At 40.8% G+C, this 13,348-nt stretch overlaps 1 protein-coding gene across 4 annotated transcripts in view; it reads right to left on the reverse strand.

The window, feature by feature from the left end:
* Positions 1 to 225: 225 nt before the first annotated feature.
* Positions 226 to 13,348, reverse strand: part of LOC139733164 (NAD kinase-like) — an 89,871-nt gene continuing 76,748 nt past the window's right edge. For all 4 annotated transcript variants that reach the window (XM_071644004.1, XM_071644003.1, XM_071644006.1 and 1 more), the window contains exons 5-10: positions 12,579 to 12,767; positions 11,663 to 11,811; positions 9,384 to 9,483; positions 8,493 to 8,650; positions 8,091 to 8,173; positions 226 to 520 (exon numbers count right to left, since the gene is read on the reverse strand). In XM_071644004.1, the coding sequence (XP_071500105.1) occupies positions 322 to 520; positions 8,091 to 8,173; positions 8,493 to 8,650; positions 9,384 to 9,483; positions 11,663 to 11,811; positions 12,579 to 12,767 (878 nt within the window). In that variant the 3' untranslated portion in view covers positions 226 to 321. The remainder of the gene's footprint in view (positions 521 to 8,090; positions 8,174 to 8,492; positions 8,651 to 9,383; positions 9,484 to 11,662; positions 11,812 to 12,578; positions 12,768 to 13,348) is intronic.

A 13,348-nucleotide genomic window follows, 5' to 3' on the forward strand; every position in this document is an offset into this window, starting at 1 on the left:
TGAAATACAATGTTTTGCCCCTGCTCAAGCTTGTATACTCATTACAAAAAACAAACAAACAAACAAACAAACGAGCCACGAGCTGAGGACAAAATGACATTCAGAGGTTGTTTGAGAGTTTGTGTGTAAATGGTCTTGTAACACGGAATGTGTTGGAGAAATCAAAGCCAAAAAACACACACATGCCCATACACACAGACATACTGACTCTCTCACTCTCTCACACATACACACACATACACACATTCTCTTTCGTTGTCAAATTCCCTTTGTTGTAAAGCTTCACGATGACAGTGGTGGTAGGCTTGAATTGGGAGGTTGTCACTTTGGGCTGACGTTTCCGTTGCCGTTGCCGTTCTCCTTGTTGCTGAGGGCCCTCTCCTTGTCCTTCTGCCGGAAAGTCTTCTGGTGCTGGCGCTCGTTCCAGTGCAGACACTCCACCAGGCTGTCGAACCAGTCGCAGATCTGGTCGATGCTGCACACCGACGCCACGGGGTACACGGACGTGGTTATCCTCAGGCTGCAGTGGAGAAGAGGGGGCAGAGGGGTGTGTGGTGTGGGGTGTGGTATGGGGGGCATAGTGTGGTGAGAGTGAAAGGGAGGGATAGGGGTGGGGAAGAAGAGAAGGGGGAGGGGTGAAGGAGTTGCAATGGGGAGGGGAGGGGCATGCAAGAGGACAGGGATGGGTAGGTAGAGGAAGAGGAAAAGGGGAAGGGTTAGGGAAGGAGTTGCAGGGGGGGGGGGGGGGAGGACATAAATAAGGAAGGGTCGGGAGGGTGTGGAGAGAAGAGAAGCAATTTACATAATAATATTGATAATAATAGAGGGCATTTATACTGTGCAGCTACTATGATCATATACTCTACTGCGCATTACAAGACAGTAGTCATCACATACATAATTGAAACTCAAGTAGTATTTTTCAGAAGATGAGTTTTTAACACGGTCTCAAACTCATGAACTGTAGCTGCTTGTTGTGTAAAGACATATGAATGTGGCTCAGCTTTTCACAACTGTTTAGACCAAAAAGTCATACACATGAGTTAAAAGGTGAAATAAATGAAAACAACCCGACTTTTCACTGTTTTTTTTTTCAGAGAGAGTGCAGACATATACTAAATTTCACTTATTTGAAGGAAAAGTCAGACAAGATTACAAAACCATACTGCATCTACTGAACACCTCGCAAATATCATGCTTGGGCTATTAAGATTTTTTTCTCTTTTTTTTTTCAACATTTTCTTTTTAACACCTTTCATCATATGAAATCTAGGTTCAGAGACAGACAGACAGACAGATAGACGGATAAACAGACAACCCCAATCCCATGCCTCGGCCTCTGAAGGATAACAGACTGGTGTTTTGTGTTTGATATTCAGCAGGGAGGAAAGGAAACGAGCCCAGCCAATTTGCCTTGTCATGTTTACCTTGACTAAAGATAGAACATTGGCGACGAGGCCGACAGAACAAAGAGTGTTTCATTCATGACAGAATTCATGGCATTCATTTCTATTCAGTTGAGTCATCTGAAATCAACCGACATTGTTCAGAATGACATAGCATTCAGGAACATCTCTGAAGCATGTGTTATTGTAACAAAGAATAATAAACATGCTTGGCTGATAGTGATCACACAATTACTTCTGGTCCCCTTCTCTAGATATATCAACATGGAATTACTGGAAAGCTTTCATCTTTTGTTCACAAACAGACTCTGAGATAAGAATTTCTACTAATATGCTCCAGGGATCAACTTCTTTTGACTTTAAAGGCAATCCACTGAGATAGAATCTTTGATCCTTGCTATGTCTTGAGAAGGGTTATGAAATCTATCTTTCATAAACTTTGGAAATGTTGACATTTCACATGCCAAAATATGACAAATATTACGCACAGGTTTGATACCATAGGTAAGTGATTGATAGCAAATTTTTAAAGGCATTCCTGGAATGCTATATTACATGACTTTATCAATGTTGAAGCATTCCCAATTTTCCTGCCATACGTCATTAAAGTTTACTAAACATTCCCTTTTGTCCTGTATGTACAGAGAATATAATGCATTTGGTTTGTTTTTAGTTGGGTTCATTCACCTTCCATGCAAGGTCAGGGAAGATGATATACCTAATGATTATTAGATTAAAAAAAAAAACACATCAATGATTCCTCTTTCTAGGGGATTAAAAAAAACAAAAAGAAAAACATTTGGTATAATAACTGAAGCATGCAAGACTTAAACTTCCTTGTACCAGTTTGATATTTTGTATGGCACCCAGTGCACAGCTGCCAACACTCACAGATCAACATCAGGGAGGTTCCAAGGAAATGTGAGGGAGATATTTTTTTTAGTTTGCATGCATGCATTTCAAGAGGCAAATATACAGTGTGATTCCCCAATCAGAAGGCTGTTGCATTGCTCCATCCTGTCTATCCGTGAAAAAATAACCCAAGTTTTCAGGGAGTCTCCCTTAGAATCGGGAGATTTGGATGCTTAGGCATTGTGTGCTGGTAGAAACCTGTGCAATTTGGGTAACAGCAACAAACTGGGTAAATGATTAAATTCAAAGTCACTACTTTGTTTTTAGCCCTAAGTAACTGGGCTGAATTTGGTACTTCAAATGTGTCTTGTCATTCCACTTCTTAATATCAAACCACTGTCTCGGTGCAAAGTTCAAGTGCTAGCCTCAAGCATATGCTGGCACAGGATACATTCCGCATGACAATGGATCTCTTGTGTACAGGATTTAAAGAATACAACAATATCTGGCTTGCATTTGATGATGAATTTGAAAATGCTTTTAACAGCACAATAAGTCAATGCAATTTTCTTGCAGAAAAAAAAAGAGCTATTTACTCCATGCAAAGGTATTCACTACTGGTGCTGTGCTAATGTATGAGTTGCCTTTTTGCTACTTGTGGCTCAGTTCCAAGAATAAATGAATGGAAGCAAGTTTTTATTCATTGTGATTTGATATTCATGTACATTTGCAGGCAGTGACATGCAAAATACAAGTCCTAGGCAAGAATATTAAAAAGAGATGTTGTGGCCAAGTGGATATAACCACAGGCTATTGGTATTGAAGTCCCTGGTTTGAGTGCCCTGGTTGCAAAAGGCATTTTATCCTCATTGTCGGGGAGGGGGGGGGGGGGGGGGTGGGAGGTGGACCTATGAGTCACAACCCCTGCCACTGCTTGCTTACAACTAGTCATTGCTTCCTTAACCTGTTGAGGAAGAGTTCTGAGTATATTTGGGCAGGGATCTATGGGAAATGCATGTTGTAGCAAAATCAGCCCTTCCTCAATGGGTTTTTTCATAGCAGCTATATTAAACATATTATGATTGAACTTCAAGGCTTATAGCTGGGAATTTTGTAATCTTGCAGGGAACAGGCTGAAAAGTTTTGCATAAATTAGGTGGTTGTTCAACCAATAAAGTGCCGCATGTGGCTACAACTAGAAAAAATGAAAGAAAAAAAAAACTGTGACACAACAAAAATATTGCCCGAGAAGTTAGAGATGGTCCTGAAAACAGATCTAATAAACAAATATGAATAAGAGAAGATGGCAAATGTGAAGAATACACGTATCTTGGTAGTCACGACCATCTACCTAAAAAACCGGAAGCGCTGACAAGGTCACCTATTCTTGTATCCTGTTTGATTTGTTTCACACACTGACCGGAACAACAATGTCAGATAATGAATGACACAAGACTGTAGGGAGGGCGGGAGGAAGGTGTTACAACCCTTCTCTTCTAATAACAAAGGTTAAGGGCACCATGGTAGAACTACCTTGTTTGAAAAGTCAACATGCTGTCTCTTTTTCATGAATTTTCCCACACCAATCCTATTCAAAGAGTTGTCTTTTTCTTCTTCTTTTTTTTTTCAAATTCATCATCACTTCTTGACAGTTGATTTCCATAACTGTGCAATGCACACACCTACATCCCCCTACACACGGACTGACAGACAAAAGAGGCAAAGTTACTAAGAAGTATGCCACATATCAACTGTAATTGATACACCAACTCTCTACAGTAAATGTTCTCCAAGCTGACATTGAGCTACAGCAGCACTGGCTACAACATTCACACATCAAGCTCAGTGGTGTTCCTAACACCTCTAAGGGAGGTGCCTGTGTTTCACATACATCTCAGTGGACGAGATTAATGCCAAAATCAGAGGTGGGGGGGGGGGGGGTGGGGGGCGGGGGTAGTGGCTATAATTCTTTATGTGCATTGAGTGCAGATTGATTTAAAAAAAAAAAAACCCTCAAAAACATAGCATTGCACATACTGTCCACAAACACTGGCACAGAAAGGGTTCAGTATTTCTTTTTCTCTTTTATTAGGATATGAAGTTATAGCTTCTTTGTAAGGGAGTCTCTTTTGTTGAATCACAAAGACTTGTGAACTCTGCTCAAGTATTGGCTCAAGAAGGATAAATCTTCTTTTAGCCATTACTATTATCTTTTTTCTTTCACACTAACAGTTACATATATAGACGTGTATGGGGGGAATTCTTGGTGATTAAACTAGTTGTTTAGTCAAGTTCCAGTAAGTATTATTTGTATATATATACCTGTGCTTTCTGTTTCATTATACATAATATCACACAAGGATGGATCCCCATATCAAAAATATACTGGCACATTTCTCATGAAGTACGTTTTAGTTACTAGTGCTCTTCTAGGAATTTGACAGAGCAATCACTCAGTACAATATGTAGGGATTCTTCTGACCTTTCCAGTCATTCACCAACCTACATAGTACAGTGCACTTCTGGTGATAGATATGATTTTGAGGGATAAACAGAAATCTGTGCGAGAGCCATGGGGTACAAGGACCAGTGTCAAACAAAAACATCAACTTTTTCCCTATACGGTTTCTTTAGCCCAATGTCCAATAGAGATGGAAAGAAAGAAAAATAAAACCACACCATTCATATGTTTGGAGAAATAGGACTGTTCGACAATGAGGCTACTGAATTAGTGGACATAAAAGAAAACGTGCCGTTTACAACTTGACATACAGGCTTCTGATTTCAAGCTACAAGTAGCAGGTATTCACAGAGGTGATATCTGGATGCTGTCTGTGACATGTCCGGCAGATAAAAACATGGTTCATCATGCAGCGAGTAAACAAACTACAAAACTTTTGACAACCTAGTTCTAGTCAAAGTAGCATGATTGATTTGAAGTTGCGTGGATAGTTTGGGTGGTAACTGCATGAGTGGTTTGTTTTTTTCTGCTACTACTCCAACCCCACCAAAAAGGGGGCAAGAACAAAGACTGCCCTAGATTCAAATCTGTCTACTCACAGATTGACATATATCTGCAAAATAGGAAAGAAAAACAAAACAAAATAAAAATCTTCATTGAGCACAATAGTGAGGGAGTAATGTACTGTATATGGCATACAACTTTGTGAGCATGATATTTTATGAATTCTCCGTACCGCATACAGCCGATATACAGCGATATCAGCTATCGATATCAACATCCGGGTATTTTAGCTGGGAAGCTCACTTCCGGTAACAGCTTTGAAACGTTATACCCTCAATGAAAGTGCGAAGTTTCATCGTTCTTTTTCTGAACTGTTCACACATTCATCATGGATGAATTTCAGGGAATGACAGTGCCACAACTGAGAGAATTTTTGAACAGTCGCGGTGTTCCAAACGCTGTGAAATGACGACAAGAACTCGAGACACTCGCCAGGAAAGCCAACGAAGCTGTCATATAAAAGAAAGAAAGCATCGATTGCCAACTAGCGCGCCAGCACCGGAAGTACCCTTCCCAGCACATCCGGGTACTTTGAAGGGAATTTTTGCTATCGATAGCTGATATCGCTGGATATCGGCTATATGCGATATGGAGAATTGGGACTTGTAGATAATGACTTGCAAAATTTGCCCCCTCCACCCCCCCCCCCAAAAAAAAAAAAGCCAACAACAAAAAAACAAAACAAAAACAGGGGAAGTATACATGTAGGGTGAATACAGTACCTACAGATGTCAAAGTCAGAAGTCCACCACTTTCAAGTCATGTCAAAAAATCTTCAAAGATAAAATCTTAATAAAGTTATGATCAAGCTAAAAATGTTCAATAAAAAAAGCACAATATAACTATCAAAATGTAATTAGAGTTCCTGATAAAATCTGACACACATCTTCTTTCCTACCAATATAGATATAAAAATTAAATTTGTGTACATGTATATGTATTGTATGTGTGTGTGAGACACACATTATATGTAAATACACAAAAGTATGTCACCTTCAATACTTTCTCGCAGTGGAACAAGTTTAGCTGATCTATGAGTATATTGATTAATTTTCTTACTAAAACATTAAATTACAAATGTACACATAACACCCACACCATGTAATCTAAGCGTATTGTCAACAGAATTTGTCATACATGATCAATTTCCTGTATCATAAAGTCGATCACGTCTGGTTTGTGGCTGTGAAACGTTCAGGAGGCATTGCCAGGTTCTGTGCACCATTGAAAACTGACAGGACTTTATAGGGTGGGTAGGGCATAAACCATGCACGACTGCCCAAAAGCAATATTGTTTTGAAATCCCTGACGAGAAAAGGTGACCTTCTGCACATCTATTGTGTATATTTCAGATCTCTCCCATTCTTTGTGCTGTGGCAACAAGGAAAAAAAGAAAACAATATGTGTGTATCCCAGTGGAAACCATCAACAGCACTGCATTATATGGGCAAAACTGGGGCATCAGAATCCATCGGATTGAACCACATGAGCGCATGGAGCAAGATCAAATATGATTGGATGAAAGGAGTGTTCCCTCACAAAGAGAAGTTAAATGGTGATTTGACAGTGGACAACAAATAGATTCCAGGACTTTTACCAGCAGGGTTTATGGACAATACTGAGAGGGAAAATGGGGTTGAATTAAACTTCGTCATTATGCCATGACCTATGTGTGTCAGTCCTCTTTCTATTTAAGAGCATGATATAATAAAAACTGCAACCCAACAACAATTGCAACTACCACAGAAGCAAGCAAACAGCTCTGATTATTCCCAATATTGCTGAAGTTATTGCATGTACAAGGTGTATCACAAACTAGAGTGGTTGGAAGTTTCTTGTTGAGATGAGACCTTCACCTCTGCAAGTTGGTTGTCATCTCTCTCTAATTCATGCTAAGAGTACTGTATAAGCTGTTATTTTTGCAAGGGTTTAATTTTCGCGAATTTTTATCGACATGCAAAAATATCCCCATGCGCTCAGGTCAAAGTGCACTTAGGAAGGCCTCCATGACAATTTGCGAAAACAATATCTCGCGAAAATATCTGCAAACTCCTCATTCGCGAAAATATCTGTGAGCAAAAATAGTGTATACAGTAGTTAGCCTGAGACACTGTCTCATCCTTGTCTGCTGACAACACCAAGAACCTTTTGTTTGGTATTCATTCATGTCTTGTCAGAGCAATGATAATCATTAAGTCATCCCAATGAAAGAGACAAAGTTGTGGGGTACAAAGGTGATCAATTACTAGTAAGCTGATTTGTGTTCGGTAACAATGCTCCAAAGCCACTGAAATTTGGGAGAACACACATGAACACACATAAACACACACATACACACACATGCACTTGCACACAGATGGTACAACAAATAGGGCTGTAAGCAGGGCCACCCTTGTCATGTGACTCTTTTTAATCATGTGATCTGGCCTTCTCATGTGACATGGGAGCCATTAATGTCTGTGTCAGGTGATATTGTCCTTCTGTGTCACATGACATCAGTTGGCTCGAGCAGTCTGGAGGAGGCACATTTACAGTGACACAGAACGGCAAAGGTGGAACTATTACATGTCACAGCACTTAGGCACAGGAAGACAACTTGATAGATAAGATGCAAGTTTTTTTTTCTTTTTTTTATATTCACAAAACTAAACAACAGTCAGCCATCAGATTGCTTAACAACAAAGAACTGCCAAGTTCTATTGCTGATGATGAAAATAACAAAGATGTGTGTTGCCATGGCAATGCAATAATTTCAGACTACATGAATAGAGACATGAAAAAGGATTAGCTCTACAGCTAGTACTCACCACCACCCTTTCTTGAGTTCCTGCCGATTCCTCCCATCTAGTGATGCCCACGCTGTGTGTCTGGCATCGGGTGAGACAGCAACCTTTTCACAGATAAAAGAAGATTAAAGAGTGAAGTCTCTTTCGTGTTAACTGATAAAATATTAATTCTTGGAAATATATCAAAGGCAGGTAGATGTGGCCACACACTGGTCAGTGACCTGAAGGTACATGGCTATCTGAATGTTGGCCATGCCTGCACTGCATCATACTTGTTTGTACTGCATTTTTTTGAATCTTACTGGAAAATTTTTTACGCAACAGAAATAAGGCAAATTCACTCATACATATCTAGCGAATTATAGGTGCTCTTCCTCTAACATGTTCTACTACACACCCCTATTTGGCAAAAGTGGAACATACCTTGAGCTCCACACCAGCAGGCACCACAATGGGCCTGAAGGAGAGTGTATGTGGGCAGATGGGGGTGATGAGGATGGCGGGCACATTGGGATGGACCATGGCTGCCCCGGCAGCTGCTGCATAGGCTGTGCTTCCAGTAGGGGTGGAGATGATCAGACCTGGGGAGTAAGGCACACAGAATTAAATGAATAATGTCACTTAGTATGCGCATGGTTTCTACTAATCTTAAATTATAACATGGTATACACTTGTGTGTTTATCCATAATGCTACAGACTAAGTTTATCTGCAGCAACACACAACAGTGGCGGATCCAGGCGGGGGCGCACTGGGCACACGCCCCCCTTTATTTTTTGTTAAAACAAAAGAAATAAAAATAAAAAGTGGGGGTGGGGTGCGTGCGCCCTTTTGTAAAGGTACCCCCTCTTTACGAAATTCCTGGATCCACCCCTGCTCAATGTCTAAAATATAAACAAAAAAACAACTACAGAATGTTGCTACGAGAGAACAGGTTTCACTAGTCCTAGTTGTCATTTTGCAAGTGTTTTCGTTGCAACACGCCTCAACACAAAGATGTATCCTGGTGCATAGGAAATCACTTAAGAGCACTCAGTCAGGGTACCAAATTGGCGGATGGGGTAGGGGACTGGGTTGGGAGTAGGGTAGGGTAGGGGCGGGATAGGGATAAGGTAGAGGTAGGGGTAAGGTAGGGTAAGGGATGGGTAGAAGTAGGTAAGGGATGGGTAGGGGCAGGGTAGGGGTGGGATAGGGGTGGGGTGGGGTAGGGTAGGAGGTGGGGGTGGGGTACAGGATAAGAGTAGTGGGTGGGATAAATGGCAGAGCAGGGGGTAGGTTAGGGGGTGGGGAGGGGGATAAGGCTCGTCCCACTCACCGTCTCCTTGCACTGTAGTGACATGTCTGCCATCCAGGAATAGATCCAGGTTAGACAGGTAGGGAGACGGGCCCCGGTCTATCACAACATCGTTTAGCACCTGTGATGGGAACAGGACAATGGAATCCATGTATGCTGAATCACACACAGGCGATGGAACACGGTCGAGCATTTAACTTCGTTATTATCGCTGGAACTGTACAACCACAAACCTTTGTGAAATGGTCGTTTTCACAGCATGAAACTTTCGCAAATTGCCACAGGCATTCAATACACTGTAGAGACATAAACAAAATTTTCGTGTGCATTCTACTTTCTCTAATCTTGCCTCCTTGCGAAATTCATGTACATTTCATGCAAAGGAAATTTCTGGTTTTACAGTAACCTGTTTCTCTACAATGTTTATGGCTATCTGCGGCAGTGGGTGTGAGCGTGCTGCATCCCCACAGTGTAAACCAAGGCATCACAATATCACTTCTGTACATAATGCAACTACAAAAATTGCCTGTGCGAAACTGCAAGGTATGATTCAATTGGGAAAGATGCATTCAGAACTTCTCCATTACTAGAAGCTGTAAATTCATCCATCCATCCATCCATCCATCCATCCATCCATCCATCCATCCATCCATCAATGCACCTCCCATCTGATCCTCACTCCTTCACTGAAAAGACACTTCGGTCCACACACACTCTCACAAACTCATATACTGTCAGTGCTTCAGAAAGTTCTTGCATAAAATGCACATTCTACAACTATTAAATTCACCTCTCTATGTACCCATCTAACCCACTGCTTACAATATGCAGGTGCATCATGCATTAACCCTATAGGGGGTTGTAATATCTAAAAGGGAAAGGGTTAGAGAGCATTAACTCATCTATCCATCTCCCCCACATAGCCATCATCAACTCAGCTATCTGTGCAGTCTGTCCATCTGTAATATCAATATTTAGCAGGCAATAAAGCTCTCAGCCATCTAGTCAAATTGTTCATCAATCAACTCATCCAATAAAGCAAATATCAATCTGTTGACCAGCTCCTATTCATCTTTCATCTACAGAGTGTTAAAATTGTTCCATCGCCTGCATCGATTTCTCAATTCATTCGAAAGGTCATATTCTCTGAACCGACTCAAACTCCTCATTAAATTCTGTAGCCTCAGACATGTCAACCATTCCATCCTCACCCTCATCAACTCTTCTTTCCATCTGCACATCCATCCATCTATCTATCTATCTATCTATTTATCTATCTATCTATCTGTCTACATGTTGTATCTATCTATCCATCCATCCATCCATCCATCCATCCATCTGCTGACCCAACAGACTATCTGAAATACTCAATAGTTCACTGCACTTCCATCTCACACAGGACACGTCCACCTGGTATTGATCAGAGGTTGTGCGGGACGACATGCTTTGCATTACAGCTGGTGTGTGTGTGTCGGTGTCTCGGTGTGTTTCTATTTCAGCGCATGAAACTGTTCTCACCAAATAAAAAAAAAAATAACACCTCCTGAATCAAGACTAGTGCTTGATATTCCCAAAGTGACAAATATGCTGCTCATTCCTTCCCTTTGTCAATTAAGTTATTAATCCATTAATCTGTCCATCCATCAACTCATCCATAAATCAGCCTTTCTGGCAGTAATTCCCACCCCTGCCTCTCTCCTTCCTCACACGCTTAGGACTGGACATGAGTGGTGGCCCATTGACCCAGGGCCACTACAAATTTGACTTCTGGACACCAAATTTGCAAAAAAAGGCTATTTTTTGGTGACCCGACCGGACACTTAAGTTTCAAAATGGATTGTTATGTTTCTTTCTATTTTGAGCCACTACGTTTTTTCTATTTTGAGGCACGATGTTTCTTTTTCTATCACCAAACTTTTTACATTTAAGTGGCTTGAGCAGGTCATCAAAGAAAGAAGTTGAGTGTCAAGCCCTGCACACCTACCTGGAATTTGAACTTGAGGTTGGGCGGGTCGGGCTTCTTTATGGCAGGCTTGAGGGCGTTGGAGTCCACCAAAAATTGACTTCTGGACACCATATTTGCAAAAAGGCTATCTTTTGCCGACCTGACCGGACGTTTATGATTCAAAATGGATTATATTTTTTTCTATATCGAGCCACAATTTTTCTTTTTCTGCCACCAAAATTTTAGATTTAAAGATTTAACCTGTTGAAGACGAGTCTCCAGTAGACTCGGGCAAGTGTCTATGGGAAATGCGTAAAAGAAAAGTTGAGTAGCCCATCCAGCCCTCCACACCTACCTGGAATTTGAACTTGAGGTTGGGCGGGTCGGGCTTCTTTGAGGCAGGCTTGAGGGCGTTGGAGTCCTCCTCTTCCAGACCGGCTGGAATTTCAGAGTTCTCAAAGATGAGGCATTTTAGCCGGCTCCTCAGAGTAACGGCTGCATTACCTGCAGGAACAAGGGAGGGCCATGAAAATATGTGACATCTCAAATTAATGCTTCACTTTACCCTAATCAGGCCAGGCTTTTCTGACTTTACTAAATCCGTGGGGAGGCGGATTCTGCCGCCCCCTGAGATCTCGGAAATTAGTAGTGCGATTGAGACGAAATTCAACACGTGCAACACTCTGGTACAATGAACATTGTTCAACTCTGAAAATAAATGTCGCTTCATTGTTGCGCTTTACTTGTTTGTTTCTTCATCAAGTAAAGCTATTGGATATCAAATGTATGGAAAGAATTATGATATTCGGAATGAAGGTTTTTTTTTTTCTACTATCAACATTGATGCTTAATACTAAATAATGAATATATTTCTATAGTGAAATTTTACCATTACCTTTCAAATGCTGCTTTACACAAATTAAAAGAAAACATTGAACAAAAAATAACTATCCTTCCGTGATAACTCATATGGTTTAAGAATTCCAGTTCCTAATATCCATGCTGTGTTTCTATCAATAGATATGATTTCATAGAATTACACTGTACTACACGACATGTACGTAATAAAATCAAATTGCATGATCACAATGCGACTATAAGGCCATGCTGACTGTAACATCAACTTGAAAACATTAAGTACTATTTTTTTTTGTATGTTTTACTAAAAACAATTCAAATGAACAAGATTTACATGTGATTACAAGTGATTGAAACATAAGACTTTGTAACAATCTGTCGACAGAGGTTAACAATTACCCCCTTGGACGTACCTTCAAGGAAGACATTGACGGATTCTTTGAAGTCCTCAAACTCGAATGGTGTGAGGAAACCTAGCGAGCCGAGGTGGTAGGCCATCACGGGAGGTACGCTCCCTTCCTGGAAGAGCGAGGACGCCCACAGCAATGTCCCATCTCCACCTAGACAGATGATGAAGTCTATCCTATCGCTTAGGTCATCACCTGGTGACATGCAGAGATGGAGTACAAGGGACAAATATAAGGAGAAAGGGGAGAGAAAGAGAATGATATGGTTAACAAGGCTAAAGATGAAGGAATGATAAATGCAGAAGGAAGACTACAAAAATGAGGAAAAGAAAAGAGAGAAGGGGAGATTGAGGCTAAATAGAAATCAAAGATGAATGCATAAAAGAACCTTGTATAGCACACTATTTATGGAGAAACCAAACTTATGGCAGCTCTATATATATTCAAGGTAATGTTAAAAAAACAATATCAAAGGTGCATGCAAATGATTTTTTTGTTCCCTGTGGTTGAAGTGTCTTTAACCTTCTTTGAAGGTTAAGAGGAAAGGATTAAAACAAGAACAATGACAAGTGAAAAGACGATCGTGAGTGCGATTAGGTGGAACAAGAAGAAAATACGTGACAGAGGATGGAAAATGAGAGTATGCAAGATCTACAGGTGACTGATAATGCTGAACAAATTCATCTGCATACGACTGCTCCCGGCAGTGCAGTCCTGCTAGGTTTTGTCCATTTGTTTGTGTGTTTGTATGTTTCTGTGTTTGCTTGTTTGTTTGT

Source organism: Diadema antillarum, unplaced genomic scaffold (assembly GCF_040938485.1).
Source record: "Diadema antillarum isolate AM-2024a unplaced genomic scaffold, OU_Dant_1.0 seq00000462_RagTag, whole genome shotgun sequence".
Classification (NCBI taxonomy): Eukaryota; Metazoa; Echinodermata; class Echinoidea; order Diadematoida; family Diadematidae; genus Diadema; species Diadema antillarum.